Source organism: Physcomitrium patens, chromosome 9, assembly GCF_059467195.1.
Source record: "Physcomitrium patens ecotype Gransden chromosome 9, ASM5946719v1, whole genome shotgun sequence".
Classification (NCBI taxonomy): domain Eukaryota; kingdom Viridiplantae; phylum Streptophyta; class Bryopsida; order Funariales; family Funariaceae; genus Physcomitrium; species Physcomitrium patens.
In genome coordinates this window covers 5,204,925-5,220,378 of record NC_143418.1, presented here as the reverse complement: position 1 = coordinate 5,220,378, position 15,454 = coordinate 5,204,925, and the positions used below count along the sequence as shown (strand labels likewise).

General features: G+C 39.6%; 3 protein-coding genes across 22 annotated transcripts; 2 read left to right on the top strand and 1 right to left on the bottom strand.

The window, feature by feature from the left end:
- The first annotated feature begins 1,931 nt into the window (after positions 1-1,931).
- LOC112286886 (TATA box-binding protein-associated factor RNA polymerase I subunit B) lies at positions 1,932-6,609 on the top strand. 8 transcript variants are annotated; one of them, XM_090253002.1, is made up of 7 exons: positions 1,932-2,654; positions 2,867-3,630; positions 4,037-4,164; positions 4,448-4,976; positions 5,175-5,337; positions 5,820-5,964; positions 6,203-6,609. In XM_090253002.1, exons 1-4 carry the CDS (start codon positions 1,997-1,999, stop codon positions 4,455-4,457), a joined length of 1,560 nt encoding a protein of 519 aa, XP_090109128.1. In that variant the 5' UTR covers positions 1,932-1,996; the 3' UTR covers positions 4,458-4,976; positions 5,175-5,337; positions 5,820-5,964; positions 6,203-6,609. The 8 variants fall into 8 exon arrangements, with proteins under 8 accessions (XP_090109128.1, XP_090109125.1, XP_024385018.1 ...); XM_090252999.1 differs by having other exon boundaries at positions 2,867-3,634; XM_024529250.3 differs by lacking the exon at positions 5,175-5,337.
- Positions 5,939-9,928, bottom strand: LOC112286889 (uncharacterized). 4 transcript variants are annotated; one of them, XR_016504708.1, is made up of 6 exons: positions 8,887-9,910; positions 8,158-8,255; positions 7,956-8,053; positions 7,599-7,781; positions 7,019-7,412; positions 5,939-6,544 (listed from the first exon to the last, which is right to left on the bottom strand). XR_016504708.1 is itself a non-coding variant. In XM_073536478.2 (6 exons), the coding sequence occupies exons 2-6, from the start codon at positions 9,393-9,395 to the stop codon at positions 7,179-7,181; spliced, it is 1,122 nt and encodes a 373-aa protein (XP_073392579.1). In that variant the 5' UTR covers positions 9,396-9,464; positions 9,574-9,911; the 3' UTR covers positions 6,620-7,178. The 4 variants fall into 4 exon arrangements, 3 of the variants coding, with proteins under 3 accessions (XP_073392579.1, XP_073392578.1, XP_090109129.1); XM_073536478.2 differs by lacking the exon at positions 5,939-6,544 and having other exon boundaries at positions 6,620-7,412; positions 8,887-9,464; positions 9,574-9,911; XM_073536477.2 differs by lacking the exon at positions 5,939-6,544 and having other exon boundaries at positions 6,959-7,412.
- A 2,763-nt stretch (positions 9,929-12,691) lies between these two features.
- On the top strand, positions 12,692-14,570 carry LOC112286971 (uncharacterized). Of its 10 annotated transcripts, none has more exons than XM_024529484.3 (3): positions 12,692-12,956; positions 13,145-13,232; positions 13,431-14,570. In XM_024529484.3, exon 3 carries the CDS (start codon positions 13,471-13,473, stop codon positions 14,428-14,430), a length of 960 nt encoding a protein of 319 aa, XP_024385252.1. In that variant the 5' UTR covers positions 12,692-12,956; positions 13,145-13,232; positions 13,431-13,470; the 3' UTR covers positions 14,431-14,570. The 10 variants fall into 10 exon arrangements, with proteins under 10 accessions (XP_024385252.1, XP_024385251.1, XP_024385256.1 ...); XM_024529483.3 differs by having other exon boundaries at positions 12,711-12,908; positions 13,131-13,232; XM_024529488.3 differs by having other exon boundaries at positions 12,711-12,908; positions 13,131-13,232; positions 13,352-14,570.
- Positions 14,571-15,454: the final 884 nt, after the last annotated feature.

Genomic DNA, 15,454 nt, shown 5'->3' with positions numbered 1-15,454 from the left:
CTGTAATGAGAAGATGATCGTTATACTTGCGATGTTTACGTGTGGAAGGCTGCACTTTCTCTTGGAGGTATCTATAGCAAAGGCTACTGCTTAAGGCTCAAAGTTAGTCTCGAACAGGAGCACTTTCATATCTAAAGACTCGATTGAGCTTATGAAATACCAATGGGGAGAAGAAACTGTAAGTTAGGCATAACAGACTGCAGAATTGCAAAATTTACGAATATTGCACGCAAATAGAAGCATAGAAAGAAATCAGGGCATACGCAGTTTTTTCACAAACATGCACGAGAAAGACAATTGATCACTGCATACAAACTATCAGGGAACGTCAAACCGGAGCACGATATAAAAACCATGCCTTCGGTAAAACATGTAACCCACTGAGAGATTTGCACACGTTGAAGTACAGAAACGCATTGCTACATCCAACATAGAATCAATTCAAGAAGTTCTCTAATGTGACACCTAAACCATTACGGCCCACAGATAATTCTGACCTTGCACCACCAGAACAACAGAACATCATGTGGTGCACTTTTAGAAATAGATCTAAACTATTTTTTCTAAACTATCACACAACGGCAAGATTTTGTAACTCAAATTCGCTCATAGAAAGCGCTGTCTGATTGCCCAAATATATGCCGAACTAAACAGTTCGTCAACGCTCATCAGCAAGTGAACAACCGTTTCAATCAAAGACATGGTTTGGTACTAGGAGGGGTAGAATTAGGGTCAGCTTTCAGCACCCCAATTGCAATCCAATAGCAACCCTCGAGCATTACAGCTAATCTAAGAAAGATCCCAAATTGATCCAGGGTTTGTACCATTTACACATAGCATTCCTTCACATGAAAAGGCAGCAACTCCGCATCGCTCTCCTGATTGTCACCTTGCGCTGCTGAAAACTCATGTACACTATGTTCCTTGCTCTCTTTTCCTCCCTGCACGTTCCGATTTTCTAGCGCCAAGTCGCGCCACATTGTAATAATCTCCTGAATCCCGAACTTGAACACATCATACGTAACCCACCAGCTCTGCACTAATGGACGCTCAATCAGCAAACAATCAATCAACCTTAAGATATATCGAGGAACAATCTCGGCATTTTATTTCACAGTCATCCATGCCCTGCTTACACTTTAGACCTAATTCAGCGAGATGTAAGATGACCTGGCACAACTTTGGGCAGTTACTTGGCAAAATCGCACTTCGCTGTTGATCACTCTTCTAAGTCCTCAAACATCACAGAAGAGTTATCGCCAAATTACTAGAGAGCCTGGCCATGCTTGAAATTACAGATAGCTCAGTTCTCCACTGGCTCCAGAATATTATGTATCGATGCATTCTCAAGGAACCCGCTTATGCTCAAAATGTTTTCTAGAAGTCAGCGGAAGGAGGACTGATGCACAGCCCATAGCCAACACACCAAGTCCATGTACCTATGCTGTAGCTATATCCATCTTCCAATCATTTGTGAAGAAATCGTTACTATGTATAGCTGCCGATGCAATTGGAAGCATTTCTCTTATCAATATCTGCGAAAGGTTATTCTATTTTATTTTTTTGAAAACCCTTAAATTTTTTGGGAAAAGTCGACGAAAAAGGAGAAAGATTACTGTACATGGTGATCGAACTTGACGGGTTTCAAGAGAGTTTCTAAGCATAGCACAAGTCTGTTTAAATTCTCTGTGTTCAAGTTTAATGGCTTTGCAAAAGAATTCAGACGCTGCGTGTGTAGATAGAACTTTGTAGTTTGTAGCAGAGTGATTTTGAGCAGTGTGTGTTATTGAGAGTTGTATACAACAATCTGGCATCACTGGGGTTGTGTCAAATTTAGTGCTGCAGAGTGCACGGGATAATATGTACAGAGTTTTCTGGCGGGTTTGAAGAGTCCTCGTTGTGGGGAATCTGTTTCCAGGTCCAAAATCGATATGTTTCTCTTCGGTTCTGGTAGTTAGGGTTTAGCGTGTGGGTTTGCTTGCTGGTACTTGTAGCGATGTCGGGTCTTTGTAGTGTGTGTGGCGCCGCTGATTTATCAGTTGGCGGCGATGGTTTTTCATATTGCAACGTTTGTGGATCCCAATCTCAATTTTATCAGGATCAAGCATTTGATTACGACGACACGCACGTCTACAATGCAAGGAACGTTCGTGAGCGCGGTATCGCACGTAAAGAGTCTCAACTTGCGACTCAGGAATTACAGAACACTTTGGCAACTCAGGCTTCGCAATTGGCTACTGAAGATGATCTCGCCTTTTTTCAATCCTCTCAATTCCAATCTCAGTATCAGTCTCAATTTGGCGACGATATTCTGCCTTTCGCTCAGTCTGTGAAACATTCTCAGATACCTGGGAATCCTCAGTCTGATATTGAAGATTTAGGTTTGACGGAATCAGAGAAGTTGGCGGCCAGGGTGCGGAAAGTGTATGTCGAGGGCGTGCAGATGTTGGTACAGATGCAATGTGAGGCGTTGGTGCAATCGTTCGGGGTCACTCCGCTGGTGTGTGGCATTCTGGGGCCCGTGTGGATGAAGTTTGTGAGGAGCACTTGTGTGTATGAAAAAGGGTGGGCGGAAGAGGCTTTGCTAGTCGCAGAAGCGCAGCATGAGAAGTCGGACAAGGAAGATACGGAAGATGAGAATAATGCCCTGGCAGGTAGTTCCGCGTCTCTCACCCATTTCAATTTTCCCGAAATTGTCAGTAATCTTTACTTGGTTGCGATATTCGATGACTACACGATTCTTTCAATTTTGTTCATGCTATTTTGTGTCTTTGTAGCAGTCGTCATGCCTCCAATGACCTTGTATTCCTGCAATTCTTTCCATTCTTACATTTGTGAATTGTTGGTGTGGGTTGGTGTTCGGCAGGGTTGGAACTTGACAAGGATGAGAAACCTGTAATTAGCAAGGAGGTAAAGCCGAGAAGGAAGAAAAGAGTTGTTGGTGAGCCCTGGACCACCTATGGTGAAAGGACTCGCTTTGTATGGCTTCGAAGTCTCAAGGCACGAATTCCTCTCCGCTCTTCACTTGCAATAACGTATCTAGTATGCCATTTGGCCCGGGAACCAATTCTTCCAACTGACATCATAAACTGGGCATTTGAAGGAACTCTACCGTACTTGAGTGCATATACAGCAATTGAAAAGCGTTCTAATTGGATACCTGAGCTTCAATTGTTCAAAGCTAGCAAGATCTTTAAACCTCTAAGAATGACAAATGCTCGAGTAGTAGAGTATCTTGCCAGTCTAATTGGAGATCGAATAGGCTTAGAATTGCCTCCGATTAATTTCCATGCAATTTCTAGGAGATTTTTGAAAGAACTCGACCTTCCTGTTGAGAAACTAGCACCTTATGTTTGTAGATTATATGAGTGGTTTCCAAGTTCAGGATTGTGGCTCACCAGTCAAGTGAGCAAAGTCCCTACTCGCGTATACGTAATGGCAGCGTTAGTAGTTGTCTTCAAGATTCTTTACAATCTGGATGGTAGATACAGATTGTCAAGTAAAGACTTTGATGCAGTTAGTGGAGATGATGAATCAATGGACACGTTGGAAGTGCGAAAGGAAGAGCAGTGGAATGCGGAAGAGTTTGTAACGAAGATAAAGCTCTTACTGCATAACGATATCAACCAAGTTGGTGATTTCTCTAGTCATTTTTCTTCTTGGCTTCCCTCTTATTGATATTTTGGCAGCGCTAAGGCACAGTTTATCCTTTGTAAGCATGTTTCTTTCTGAATAGGTTTTGAGTCTAGCTGTAATCACACTGACATTTGCTGGTATTTGGTAATCAACATCAGGTGACGATTTTTTCACTTATTTATGGGGAATTGCAGTTTTTTTCCTTATTGTCCCCTTCTTACTAGTGAATTTTTTGTTATTAGCACTTAAAAGGTTGTTTTCATTCTAGAAAAAGAAAAATTTGGGAAGTCGTGATTGAAGGTAAACAATCATATTGTTTAATGCATTCTCTACCACGGTAACATCATAGGTGACAGGTATTTGGTCTATATAGCTGAGTGGTATTACGGGCCTGAAACAGATGATCAAGAGCAGCTCACAGACTACTTGCGGTACTGTCGAGAAACCATTTTTGCTAATGATGGCATGTCGAATGATGAAGACCTACGTGATTACTTTTGGGGAATTTACGAACAGTCTGCTAAACAGGTTACCTGTCTGTTTTAACTTCTATTATACATGTTCATGCGTAATTAGTTTGTGGGCTCACTAGTTCTTTTTGGCGTTTTTAATAGATACCCAGCGTGAATATTTTCAAAACCTTCTTATGCATTTAGTACTGCAAGAATAAATCACGTGACATAGCCTTGGACATGATTTCGTATCAAGCTAAAGTGCTCAAGATACAGCCTTGATTATTTGCCTTATTATTTCTCAGGTTTCTGTGCTCGTTGAGTGACCAACAGCTTTCCTGTTATTTTGTTTCCTGCAGGGTTCTTTGAGAGGAACTATATCTAAAGAATCACAAAACACGGAATCTGACATTGGCACTAATGGATTACTGCTTTTAGATTCTGAAGAAAATAGCTTTTATAAACAATCGAAGCCTGGTAAAAAGTCGAAGAAAACATCATCAAAGTTACAGACAGATCCATTACTAAGAGGGATGGAGGATCTTGGGTTTTGTATCATTGACCCTCCTAAACATGTGCCTCGGGAGAACGAGTATTGGACTTACGTGATTACTAGAGACGATATGCGACCTGTTCATGAAGATTATCTCTTTGTTCTAAGGGCTTGTGCGAAAATCATAGACGTTGACCCTCGTGTACTACACATGGCAATCTTGAATGTGGAAAAAGGAATCATAAAAGTGGAAAAGAGAACCTCAAAGTTTCACGATAAATCATTTAATGAAGCCGGTCATGGGTCTGAATAACTGGAGGAGGTTGATTAGGCTGCCTTGGGCTGTATCTAATTGCTGCGAGACGAACCGTATAAAACTCGACAAGGTCGTAAAGGTATGCACTTTAAGGGAATTAATTAAGAGTGAAAGAGGTCTTGTTCACATTATTATTTCACCTGAAGATGCGAGAAGTAAACAGTGAAGCTACCTGTTGAGTTCAAGGAAGAAGAGTTTTTTTTGGTTCAGTAGAGTCCAGGTAGTTCGTGGGACATATCTAGAATGTGAACAGTACTGAAAAACTTAAGTCTAGCAGCCGACATCTCCACCCGCTAGTTCTGAAAATGGTAGTGGAGGACGTGGCGATGGAGTCACTGGACTGGTGAAAAAGATCGAGTTCACGGTGTCTGCGAGGTAGCACCAGTGGAGCTCGGCGCGATATGTGAACGAGACTGCAGGAACTTATCTCAGTGGTAGAGGTACCCGTCAAGACTGGGTTTTTGAGAAAGGGTTTATTGTATAAGTATGCTTGCTTCAATCGTATGTTAAGATTAAACACTCTGAAGTGACAGACTTGTCGGCGAGGTATATGAACCGTGAGAAACCAAACGAGTGTCTTTTATAGGGACGAGTCTCTATTTTAGGTCACAGTTGGAGATGGTAAAGGTGCGTCAGAATTTGTGAATCTTTTGTGTGATTTTTTGTTAGGTGCTCTTCGAAGCGTTTCATCGTTGTTGAACAAATGATTCCAATTTGCTTATGATTTTTATTAGAGGTGTTCAGAAGGTCGTTTGGCAGTTGAAACACTTGTGGATTTGATTTCCTGTTGGATAGTTACTAACCAAAAGTGCATCTCTCTGTGTTGATGTGCTGAAATTGTGTTTTTTCCTTGATGTGCCGGTGTTTTATTGCTCGTATGTCTTATTCATGTGATCTAATGGTCTGTGTTCTCAAATTCCAGGGAGTTGGCACGAATCATTCGTAAATGTCGGATATTTCTATGTGTTTTCACCCTAGCGTTGTCTAGGCTACCAAGAAGCTTGGAGTTTCTCAGATAACACTGAAGAAAGCATGTAGAAACATTGGTTCCCCTGGTTGGCCTGGTGGTAAGTTAGGACCTCTAGAGGCATTCTTCTATTTAAATTTTTATCGCACTATGTGTCCACGTATTGAAATATACGAAATGAATGTTCGTTTAATTAGTTCTTTACAAATTATACTTGAACATTGCTCTGCATGTTTTCACTTACAGTTAATCAAGTTAAATTATGGTGAGTGGTTTCGTAACAGCATCAGCAAATACATTATGTGGTTAGAACCTAATGTGGTTTGGATCAATTGCAGATGTAGATCAGGCGCTTGGAGAGCACAATCCACAGGCTAGGACACGCAATCGCTGTTGGACAACAGGATGCACTAGTTGATGCGCCAGTAGACAATGAAATTGTTGTCAACTGCACTATTACCATTGTTAGGAAACCACGCCCCGAGAAAGTAGTGATTCCTGAGAGAATGACATCCCATTTCCACAGAATTTCGAAGGCGCCAAAATCTCTAAGTGCTGTCGAGGGTGCAGTGCGACAAAGCTTACGGTCCAGCACTTGTGCAATTTAGACTTCCAGCCACTGAGAGGCTCCCCATGTCATTAGTTCGTTTACTTCACTAGAGATTGCAGTCCGTTTGTCACTGCAATCATGTAAGATTCAAGAAAACAGAATTACCGAAGTCTAATTGTATAGAAATACGTGACATACACACGAGTTTCTCACCAAAAAATGCCCCTGTTTCATGCTTAATCCGCTACAATCTAGACATCTGGAGCATGATCGATGAACTTTCTAATGACACAGACAAGCTCGGGAGATCAGTGAAGTGTTTTACCCTTTTACAGGCCGACGAACACCTATGTTTTAATGTTACCTTTTTCACTCAGTCCTATCAACTGATGGCAAAATGAATAAACTCTACCAAAAGTCAATGTTTGAAGTTTACCGGTGTAGACTATCCGCCATGAAGACACTGCGTCACAATTGAGAGGAGCATCTCTTCATGACAGAGTGCACTCTCATTTCTGAAGAGCTATTTGTGAACTTGTGAAGGTTATTTTCCTGTATTTTACAACCTGCCTATTCAAGGTCACTGTAATTGGGCAATACTTACATTGAGCATCAGCGTTTTTCTAACCAATGGCTCCGCGATCAATTATTTACACTCAAGCCTCTACGCTTCGAAGTAAAATCAGGACTCTGATGGATGCAGAATGGGGGGCCCATCTCCCCTTGCAAAGCTCGTGATAGAAAAGCAAAACTTCAGCGGGACTTCAGAAGAAGCTGCCCTTTAATTTTTTCAGCGTCTTCTGTGTGGTCTTTAAATGACTCGAAAGTTGATTGTTGCTCTTTTTAGTCTTCTCAATTGCTGCTGCCATCCTCACATTGGCGTGCTCCAAATCCCTGCACTTCTTTTCAGCACTTCTCGCCTCCATCGTATCGTCGTTGGCTTTGATACGAGCCCATTTCAGAGTATGCGCTGTTTTAGCCATTTCCTTTTCCAGTTTCTGTAGAACACAGTCCACAGACGCGTTCCGAGAGAACATGACAAATCCCTGATTTTCAGGATGCGTGGATAGCCGTAACAGAAGCTAAGAACCAAAAAGCATGTGCATTGTGTACAGACATTGGTCAAAAAAAAAATGAAAAGTCTCGAATTAATTGAAGTACAATCGGTTTTGAAATGTACATACTGCATTGTCCTCCTCAAGCTTGATGCTTTCATCTTCTAATTCTTTGACCCTGAAGGTCATGGGCCCTATCTGATCCCTATCCTCCAAGGTCGCAGCATAATTAACTAGTTGCTTGAGTCGCTTCACAAGTGAGGTTAATCTTGTGATCTCACCCGCGAAAACATCACGCTCGAACTCTATTTCCTGAGGATTCATTCGCATTGTGCAGTTGAATGTAGAAACTATTCAGATGAAGGCCAAAAAATGAACATAAGTTGAGGAAAAGGACTTTATGCAGCATCATCTAAATTTAAAATAATTTCAGATTGAATCAAAATTCTAGCCTGTCTCTTAACCCAAGAGGATTATGAAGCATACTTTAGTATGCGACACACGGGCATCAGTTCGAAGCTTGTGAATCTCTTCGCTTTGCTGCTCTGCCTTATTTTGTAGTTGTGCGATTTTATTTTTCAAACCTGCATGTTACCCAGAAGTCTCTGCCAATGGGAAGATTTGAACATAACCCAGTTGAAGACATTTAACTCAAACTATACAGACGACTAAGTGAGTGGAATCTAACCTTGAATTCTAGCACGTAGTTTCACTGTTCCTTGAGGTTTTGTGGCTTTGGAATGGCAGTTGGGTTTCTCCATGTCTTCAATATCCCTTATCATTTTCCTGCCAGTGATGAAGTACCTTAATGAAGCTCATGTTCGTGTTATCAAGTCCGTAATATCGAAGTGAACAGTACCAAAGTTCATATTCTCAATCACATTTTATACATGTCCAACGAAGTCCACTAAAACACGCGAGGACGAATTTATACCTGGGTAACGCGGTCCATACTGTCCAGAGTACTATGCGAAATCATTTCGAAAAGCCTCACTTCTTTCCTATTTACCAATCTCGAGGTATAGTTTGAAACGGTTTGATTCCAAAATCGATGTCCTAGATCCCAATTTAACCCTGGAAAGCCTCAAAATGTAGTTTTTTGAAGCAGCGCACAGGGATTTGTGGTGACAAGTCGTCTCCTCCCAGATTGATCAGCTACTTGAATCAAGAAGCTCACCCTCATTTCAAAAATATGGTCGGGGGTGGGACCATACATACTATATTGACGGCTACAAAGCCCAAATTGTACATCACTCCTTGTTTTGTTCCAAAATAAAAATAAAAATCAACTCTGCTATCAAATTGAAAACAGCACTACTCTGCTCTAAACCCCATGTAAAAGAATCTCTGCAAACTGCCCGTTAAAAACCCCAATATTGATCGAAACAATTGAAGAAAGAGGTATGAAGCAACACACCTGTTCTCCATCTCAATAATGGAAGCTTGGATCTTGTGATGCTGGATGTGCATCTGCTGGTCTTGCACAGCCCTCTTCAGATCAATAATTTCTTCCACGAGGGATTCCTTGTTCCGGTATGCCAATACAAGTTTCTTCGAGACGCTGGGAACGATCCGAACCTTGGGCGAGGTCGGGGACGGCGGAGACCCAACGTCATCACATGGTGCCAAATCCAAGGCGAAGATGGGGCCTCGACCGACGGGGCCTCCTGTTGCGCCCGACGCAATCCACGTTCCTCCGCACTCTCCAGCGAGCTGGGGGCATGCTTCCGTAAGCTCCGAATCCCAAGTGCTCAGCCGAAGGGACAAATCAGAGGTAAGCGGCGACTGCATTGGGCGGGCGCCACATCCCGCCACTCGACACGGCCCTGCGTTTTTGCACTTGGGGTCCCAGTCTCCCACCTTGGATCGCAAATCCCAGTGCAGTGACTTTAAGTCTTCGGCTGCCTCCACTGCTGGTTTCGCCATTGCGGGATTCGCTTCGGCACCTTGTAATCTTACACTCACAATTCTACTCCGCTAAATGCCTCCTGGCGCCTGCACCGCAACTAGCTTGGGCGATTAAGAACCAATGAAACAAATTCAAATAGCTTCAAATCCTCCATACAAATTGGTTCAGGAATCCCTACAATAATCTCTGAATTACATTGCCTGATGTCAACTGGACCCCTGCCCCACATCTGAATTTCCCTCGCGTTCTTCATCCTCCGTGCTGTCTGCGCTCGACCCAAAGGGGCAGCGACCCTTCACGCGCCCAGAGATAAAACCCCAAAGGGCCCGTAGCTCTTCAAATCCAGATGCAACCGATGCTCTGAAGGGATGGCAACCACCAACACCGCACACCCGTCTAATTCTTGCCTCACCCTCGTGAAGTGTTTGGCTTCACTGCAGGGCTTTGAATTGTCCGCAACCCCAACATTTCCAAACGCGGTGGGGCCTCCAAGGACGTCCTCTTGCATCCATATCGATCTGACAACCTTGTTACCACCAAGGCCACTAAACCGTTGCACGGAAGCGTTCATAGCGACTTGATCGCACTGTCGGCAGGATGACAAGTCTGGTTCATGCAGCGTTTCATGGGTTGTCACCATAATCCCATCAGCATTGCAGCACAGTTACATCCCTGGACAATATATATAATAATTTACAAACGTTTCACTTTAAAGTTGAAAACGAACCGCCTACCAGCCTTATCTCCGTGCAGAAGCTTGGATCCATTTACTCTCCTTTGACGTAAGTGTGAGAGTGACTTGTGCCATTCGATGCTGTTGAAATTGTTACTTTTCTGGAACCCAATTTCGCATTATCTACTTAATAGCTGAGACAAGTGTTTGGTAAAGTGTAGTCACTATTACTACATGATAAGATAAATTGGGTAGATAACTTCTTGTTCGTTTTATGAACTTTGTTTTAATATGTGTATTTTCATTTGCAAATATGTGTATATTTTTTCAATATTTAATATATACAATAAAAAAAAAAATCTGATTTTTTTAATGGGGGGATAAAGATGTATTGTTAAATAAACAACATGTGTGATATAGATTGTATCTTTTTAAATTTATGTACTTGTTCCAAAGTGCACACATATATATAGGGACTTGTTAAAGTTACATCCCCCTTCCCACCTCATGATCCATTTTATACATGTTCTTTGTCTCTGACCTTGTTCTCAATCTTCCATCTCTATCATGCCCCTGTCATGACCTCACATTGTCCAACCCCACCTTTGTTTTGACCATATCCAGCCTTGACCTTGTCCCCACCTTGTCTGGACCCCAAACCCATCCATGTCGTAAAGATTTTTTTTTTTGTTTTATGAATTAATCATACAGGTTCAAAGTTAATTAATTGGGTTTTAAGTAACTGAAGGTCAAAAATGATTTTTGATAGTTGAAAATGTGTATTAGACTTGTTGTAATAGTTAATTTATGGTCTACAAGGTAATTTGATAAAGGCCGGAGATGTTTGTAAAAATGTAGTGGTGGTTTTTGTTATCTATTCTAATTGTGGATTTGTGTGTTTTTTCTTGTTTTTTGGAGGATATTTGAGTATGTAAACTTTACCACACAAAATTTGATACAAATTATTTTGGCATCATATTGTAATGTTAGATTGTTGTCTTATTAGAATAATGTGTGAAAACACACATACATACAAACACACAAATTAATAACCATTAAAAGAATTTAAACATTAGAATAACAATAAGAGTGTGATATTAATTATCAATAATTTAATTGAATATTATAATATTCTTTAATAAAATATTTTATAGGTATACACATACACATAATAATGAGTATTCTGATTTTCTTTTAAATTTTAAAAATTATTCCTTACAAAACAGAATTCACTTGAAAATGTTTTGATTTCTAGGCCACTTTTTTTAGTTTATTAATCATTCTAAACTTAATAATTTTGGTACAAATATTATTATTAATATTCAATAAAAATTTATTAAATGCTTTTCTAAATACTATAAATAATCATATAAAAAATAATATGATTTGAATATTTGGAATAACATAACATCAAAAAATATTTTAATATATGTCATAAAATTTATGATAAAATATAAGAAGTTTATAATTTGGCATTTCATAATAGATATGGTTATTCCAAACCAATATCAAATTAAGCTTATTTTATTTTATTTTCAACTAAAATTTTCACAGATCTATTAAGAAAAATCCATAACAATCTTTTAAATTTTATGTGGATAAACAAAGTTGAAGAGTTTACTGAAAGTACCCTTAAAACATATGTGTATGTGGAATTAGATATATATAAATGAATATATATATATATATATATATATAAATATAAATTTTAATACAACAATTATTCTCTGAAAATATAGAAAAAAAAATTATCTTATTTTTTTTAAGGCATTTTTATTCTTGTGTTATGAACTAAAATATTCTTGGTAGTGTACCCACCATATTATTTACCACTTTTTATTATATTTTTGTAGTCACTTGTAAGATGATAGAAAATATGTAATAAAAATATTTTATTCAAAATTTATAGAAATTTAATTGAAATTATTGCTGTAATAAATAACTAACTAAAATAAAAGGATGGACATAGAGTTATATTGTAATTATTTAAAGTATTTTTAAAATGATATTGTATTTTAACTTATTTATATTATAATTATTTAACATAATTTTTTGCAAAATATTTAATAGTTGCATGGTAGCAATAATTTTTTATGTGTGTGAGAGCATGGAAAAGCATGTTGGCAAATGAAAGTGGGCAAAGAATGCAAAGAAGGATTAGAACTTTGTGAAGGCAATGCAACTTGTTGTTTGTAACTCCGCAAATGTAGTGGAACTATTATATTATGATGAAAATTACATGATGGAGGAAAACAATAAAAGTGTAAATAGAAATATCAATTCCCATATTATATTGTGAAATTTTAGGATATACTTCTTACAAATTCTTGTTTGGATAAAATATTTTTTTAATATTTAAATACATATACATAATTTACATAAATACATTTACAACAAATACATAATTTTTCTACAAATCAAAGTGTAGGAAGCTCAGTCACTCACGTGAAAGGACATGACCATGAAGCGAGAGAGCGAGAGAACAAGCTGATGCAATCCCAGAAACCAAGTCAGACACTTTAACAAACATTAACGAACGTGAGCACGAAAGAGTAGACAGACAGACGTGGGGAAGGGGACTGTAGCAACGCAATAATCACCCATAGCAACAACAGCATCAATGGCAGCAGCATCCCCTGTTTCCTCCGATTAGGGTTTCGTGCTTTTCCTCTTATTCCAATCACGCTCCACCCTGGCGATCCTCCTCGTAGGGTTTGCTCAGCCATAGCCATGGTCATCTGCACAGGCTGGTCGTCGTTACGCTTGCCTCAATCCGCGTCCCGGAGCATTGCGTGGCGTGGACGTTACGTCACGTTGTAAGACTCGCGAAAATTTGTGTCGCGTGACTGCTTCTTCGGTGAGTCGATGATTTTGACGCAGTCCTCGGGTTTCTTATAACCTGATGGTGAGTAATGGTGATGGGTGGTTGTTTTGTTTATTGCGGGGGGATGTATAGGAGTTGGAGGAGAATTAATTTGGTTGACGGAGCAGGATGATGGCTAGGGTCTGGTTCGTTAGTGCGTCTGGAGTCTATTGATTGAGCGGAAGATGGTATGCCACACTCTTTCGTGCTGCAAAGTGGACGGGTTACAGGTTGTGGAGCGCCGGGAGGAGCACGGCCTGATGTCCAAACATCGAATTCATTCTGTCAGACCTAAGTTGCGATCCACCTTAAGTACAGGTTAGAGGAGTGATATTCCTTACTTTCGGCCCCGTTTGCTCATTGTGAACGGATTGTGAGTCATTAGAGTTAGCCCATTCAGATTGGAAGTTAATGTCGCTTTAGTTGTTCGATTGTAGATTCTCCTTGCTACCAACTTTTAAAAGGTTATAAGCTGCATTACTTCGGGTATTGAGGAGTGGGTGCCTGTGGTCTTAGAGGATTAAGGCAAAGCCAGTGTGATCAACGAAGAAGGGCGATGAATTCAGCAGGGGCTTTGCGGAGAAGAATACACCATGAAGATGTTGGAGGCAGAAAGTATGATCGGGAGTCGTCGTCCGCTGTCGAGGGTTTGAATGAGCCTCTTCTAGGTAATCACAGCAGTGATGATGATGACGATCGGGATTGGAGGGACAAGAAGAGAAGAGAAGATCAAGTGTGGACACACAATGTCTCTAAATTGCTTGCACAGTGGGCCCAATGGTTCTCTATCGTTGTGCTAGCAGGTGGTTTCCGGGTAGGCAACAATCTATTCATGGCTGTACTTGGTCGTCAATTTCATGGTGGCGGTGGTGATAAGCCCGATTATTACCTCTCTCCTGTTCAGGTCGGACGGTTAGAGAAACTTCAGCAACGGCTTGCCGTACCTTTCGACGGAACTTTGCCGCAGCATCAGGATGCTTTGAAAGCCCTCTGGCAGGCATCGTTTCCAGAAAGAGCCATGCCAGGACTAGTGTCGCCACAGTGGAAGGATATGGGTTGGCAAGGCAATGATCCTTCCACTGACTTCAGAGGAGGAGGATTTATTTCACTGGAGAACTTACTCTTCTTTGCTCGCAGATTTCCAGCTGTGTTTCAGAGGTTGTTGCACAAGGAAGAAGGAAAGAGAGCTGAATGGGAATATCCATTTGCAGTCGGGGGACTCAACATTACATTCATGCTCATACAACTGCTAGATCTACGTGCAGCAAAGCCCAATTCGTCTTCTGCGGCATCATTCTTTAATATTCTGGCCACTGATGAAAATGCTTTCGATATGCTATATTGTGTAGCATTTCAGCTGCTGGATGCACAATGGTTAGCATTAGGGGCCTCTTACATGGAGTTCAACGTTGTTCTGCAAGCAACTCGCTCACAGCTTGAGAAGGAATTGGCATTGGATGACGTAGATCGTGTTGAAGACCTCCCATCTTACGTTGCCCTTGTGAATTCCACCTGATTTCGCTATGTAGATTCTACATCATGTGATACTATTCAAGACATTGTAACATTGCATTTCTTACCCGATCCAAAGGTCCATTTTTGGACTTTCTTTTCTTTGGATCGAAGACTACTGAGGTATCGATAATTTTTCAGAAATATCCTCAATTCTCTTTTCTCTTCCAAATCCTTTGCTTGTTGCTTGAAAAGTAGGTTTATTATATTTTGCTCTTTTCAACCTTACTTGGCTGCTGTGAATAATTCTGTTGAGATTGTTTTCTTAAAACCTTAGAAGTTTGGAAGCTTTTCAAAGGTGGCAGGTTTTAAAAATAGTGTAAAAGTGAAGAAGAGATGGTTTCATTATATAGGGGACAATGACAATCATTATTCAATACAATGTGCAACTTGTAGGTTGTGTATATAGTTGATTTCTAAAGATATCAAATTGTAAGAAAAAATTTCAGTCATATTACATATCCAAAAGAATTCATGATTTTATTTATAGTTAGGATGCTTTTCTTAATATTTCTTGAAAAATAAGTTTTTTTCATTGAACAAGCTTTTATTTATGTTTATTTATCTTTGTTTACTTCTATTTACAGCTATTTATTCGAGATTTATATGCATTAAAAACTTAAAAACGTAAAAATGTGCACATGCATCAAGTAAATGTAGAGAATATTCTTTTAAAATAATAAATTTGGAGATATTAACAAGAAGCACCCAAACTAATTTATGTAACAAAACTATGAATATTTTTTTTTGTAAATGCAATAAATTACTTTGTAAGTTAAAAAAACTCATGAGGGCACGGTACCAAAAAATTGATGCAACTTATACAAAATTGAGATTCAATAGAAATAATTTTAATTACTATTTATATATTGTACAACATAGAACTTCTGTTATGTTAGTGTTTATATATATAAATTGTTTAATTATGCAATCAAGAACTCAATTGGTGTATTCAAGTCAAGGATTGAAATAGTACAAGATGGATCTATTTTATTTTATTTTATTATAGTATTATGATAGAAATTGTA

Bases quoted from the DNA above. Each gene is read 5' to 3' on its own strand.
- LOC112286886 (XM_090253000.1), top strand. From the start codon at position 1,997: ATGTCGGGTCTTTGTAGTGTGTGTGGCGCCGCTGATTTATCAGTTGGC. The intron at 2,655-2,866 runs GTAGTTCCGCGT...GGTGTTCGGCAG, and splicing joins TGAGAATAATGCCCTGGCAG to GGTTGGAACTTGACAAGGAT. The intron at 4,165-4,447 runs GTTACCTGTCTG...TGTTTCCTGCAG, and splicing joins ACGAACAGTCTGCTAAACAG to GGTTCTTTGAGAGGAACTAT.
- LOC112286889 (XM_073536478.2), bottom strand. From the start codon at position 9,395: ATGGCGAAACCAGCAGTGGAGGCAGCCGAAGACTTAAAGTCACTGCAC. The intron at 7,782-7,955 runs GTATGCTTCATA...ATGAATCCTCAG, and splicing joins CCCGTGTGTCGCATACTAAA to GAAATAGAGTTCGAGCGTGA. The intron at 7,413-7,598 runs GTATGTACATTT...TGTGTTCTACAG, and splicing joins AGCTTGAGGAGGACAATGCA to AAACTGGAAAAGGAAATGGC.
- LOC112286971 (XM_024529484.3), top strand. From the start codon at position 13,471: ATGAATTCAGCAGGGGCTTTGCGGAGAAGAATACACCATGAAGATGTT.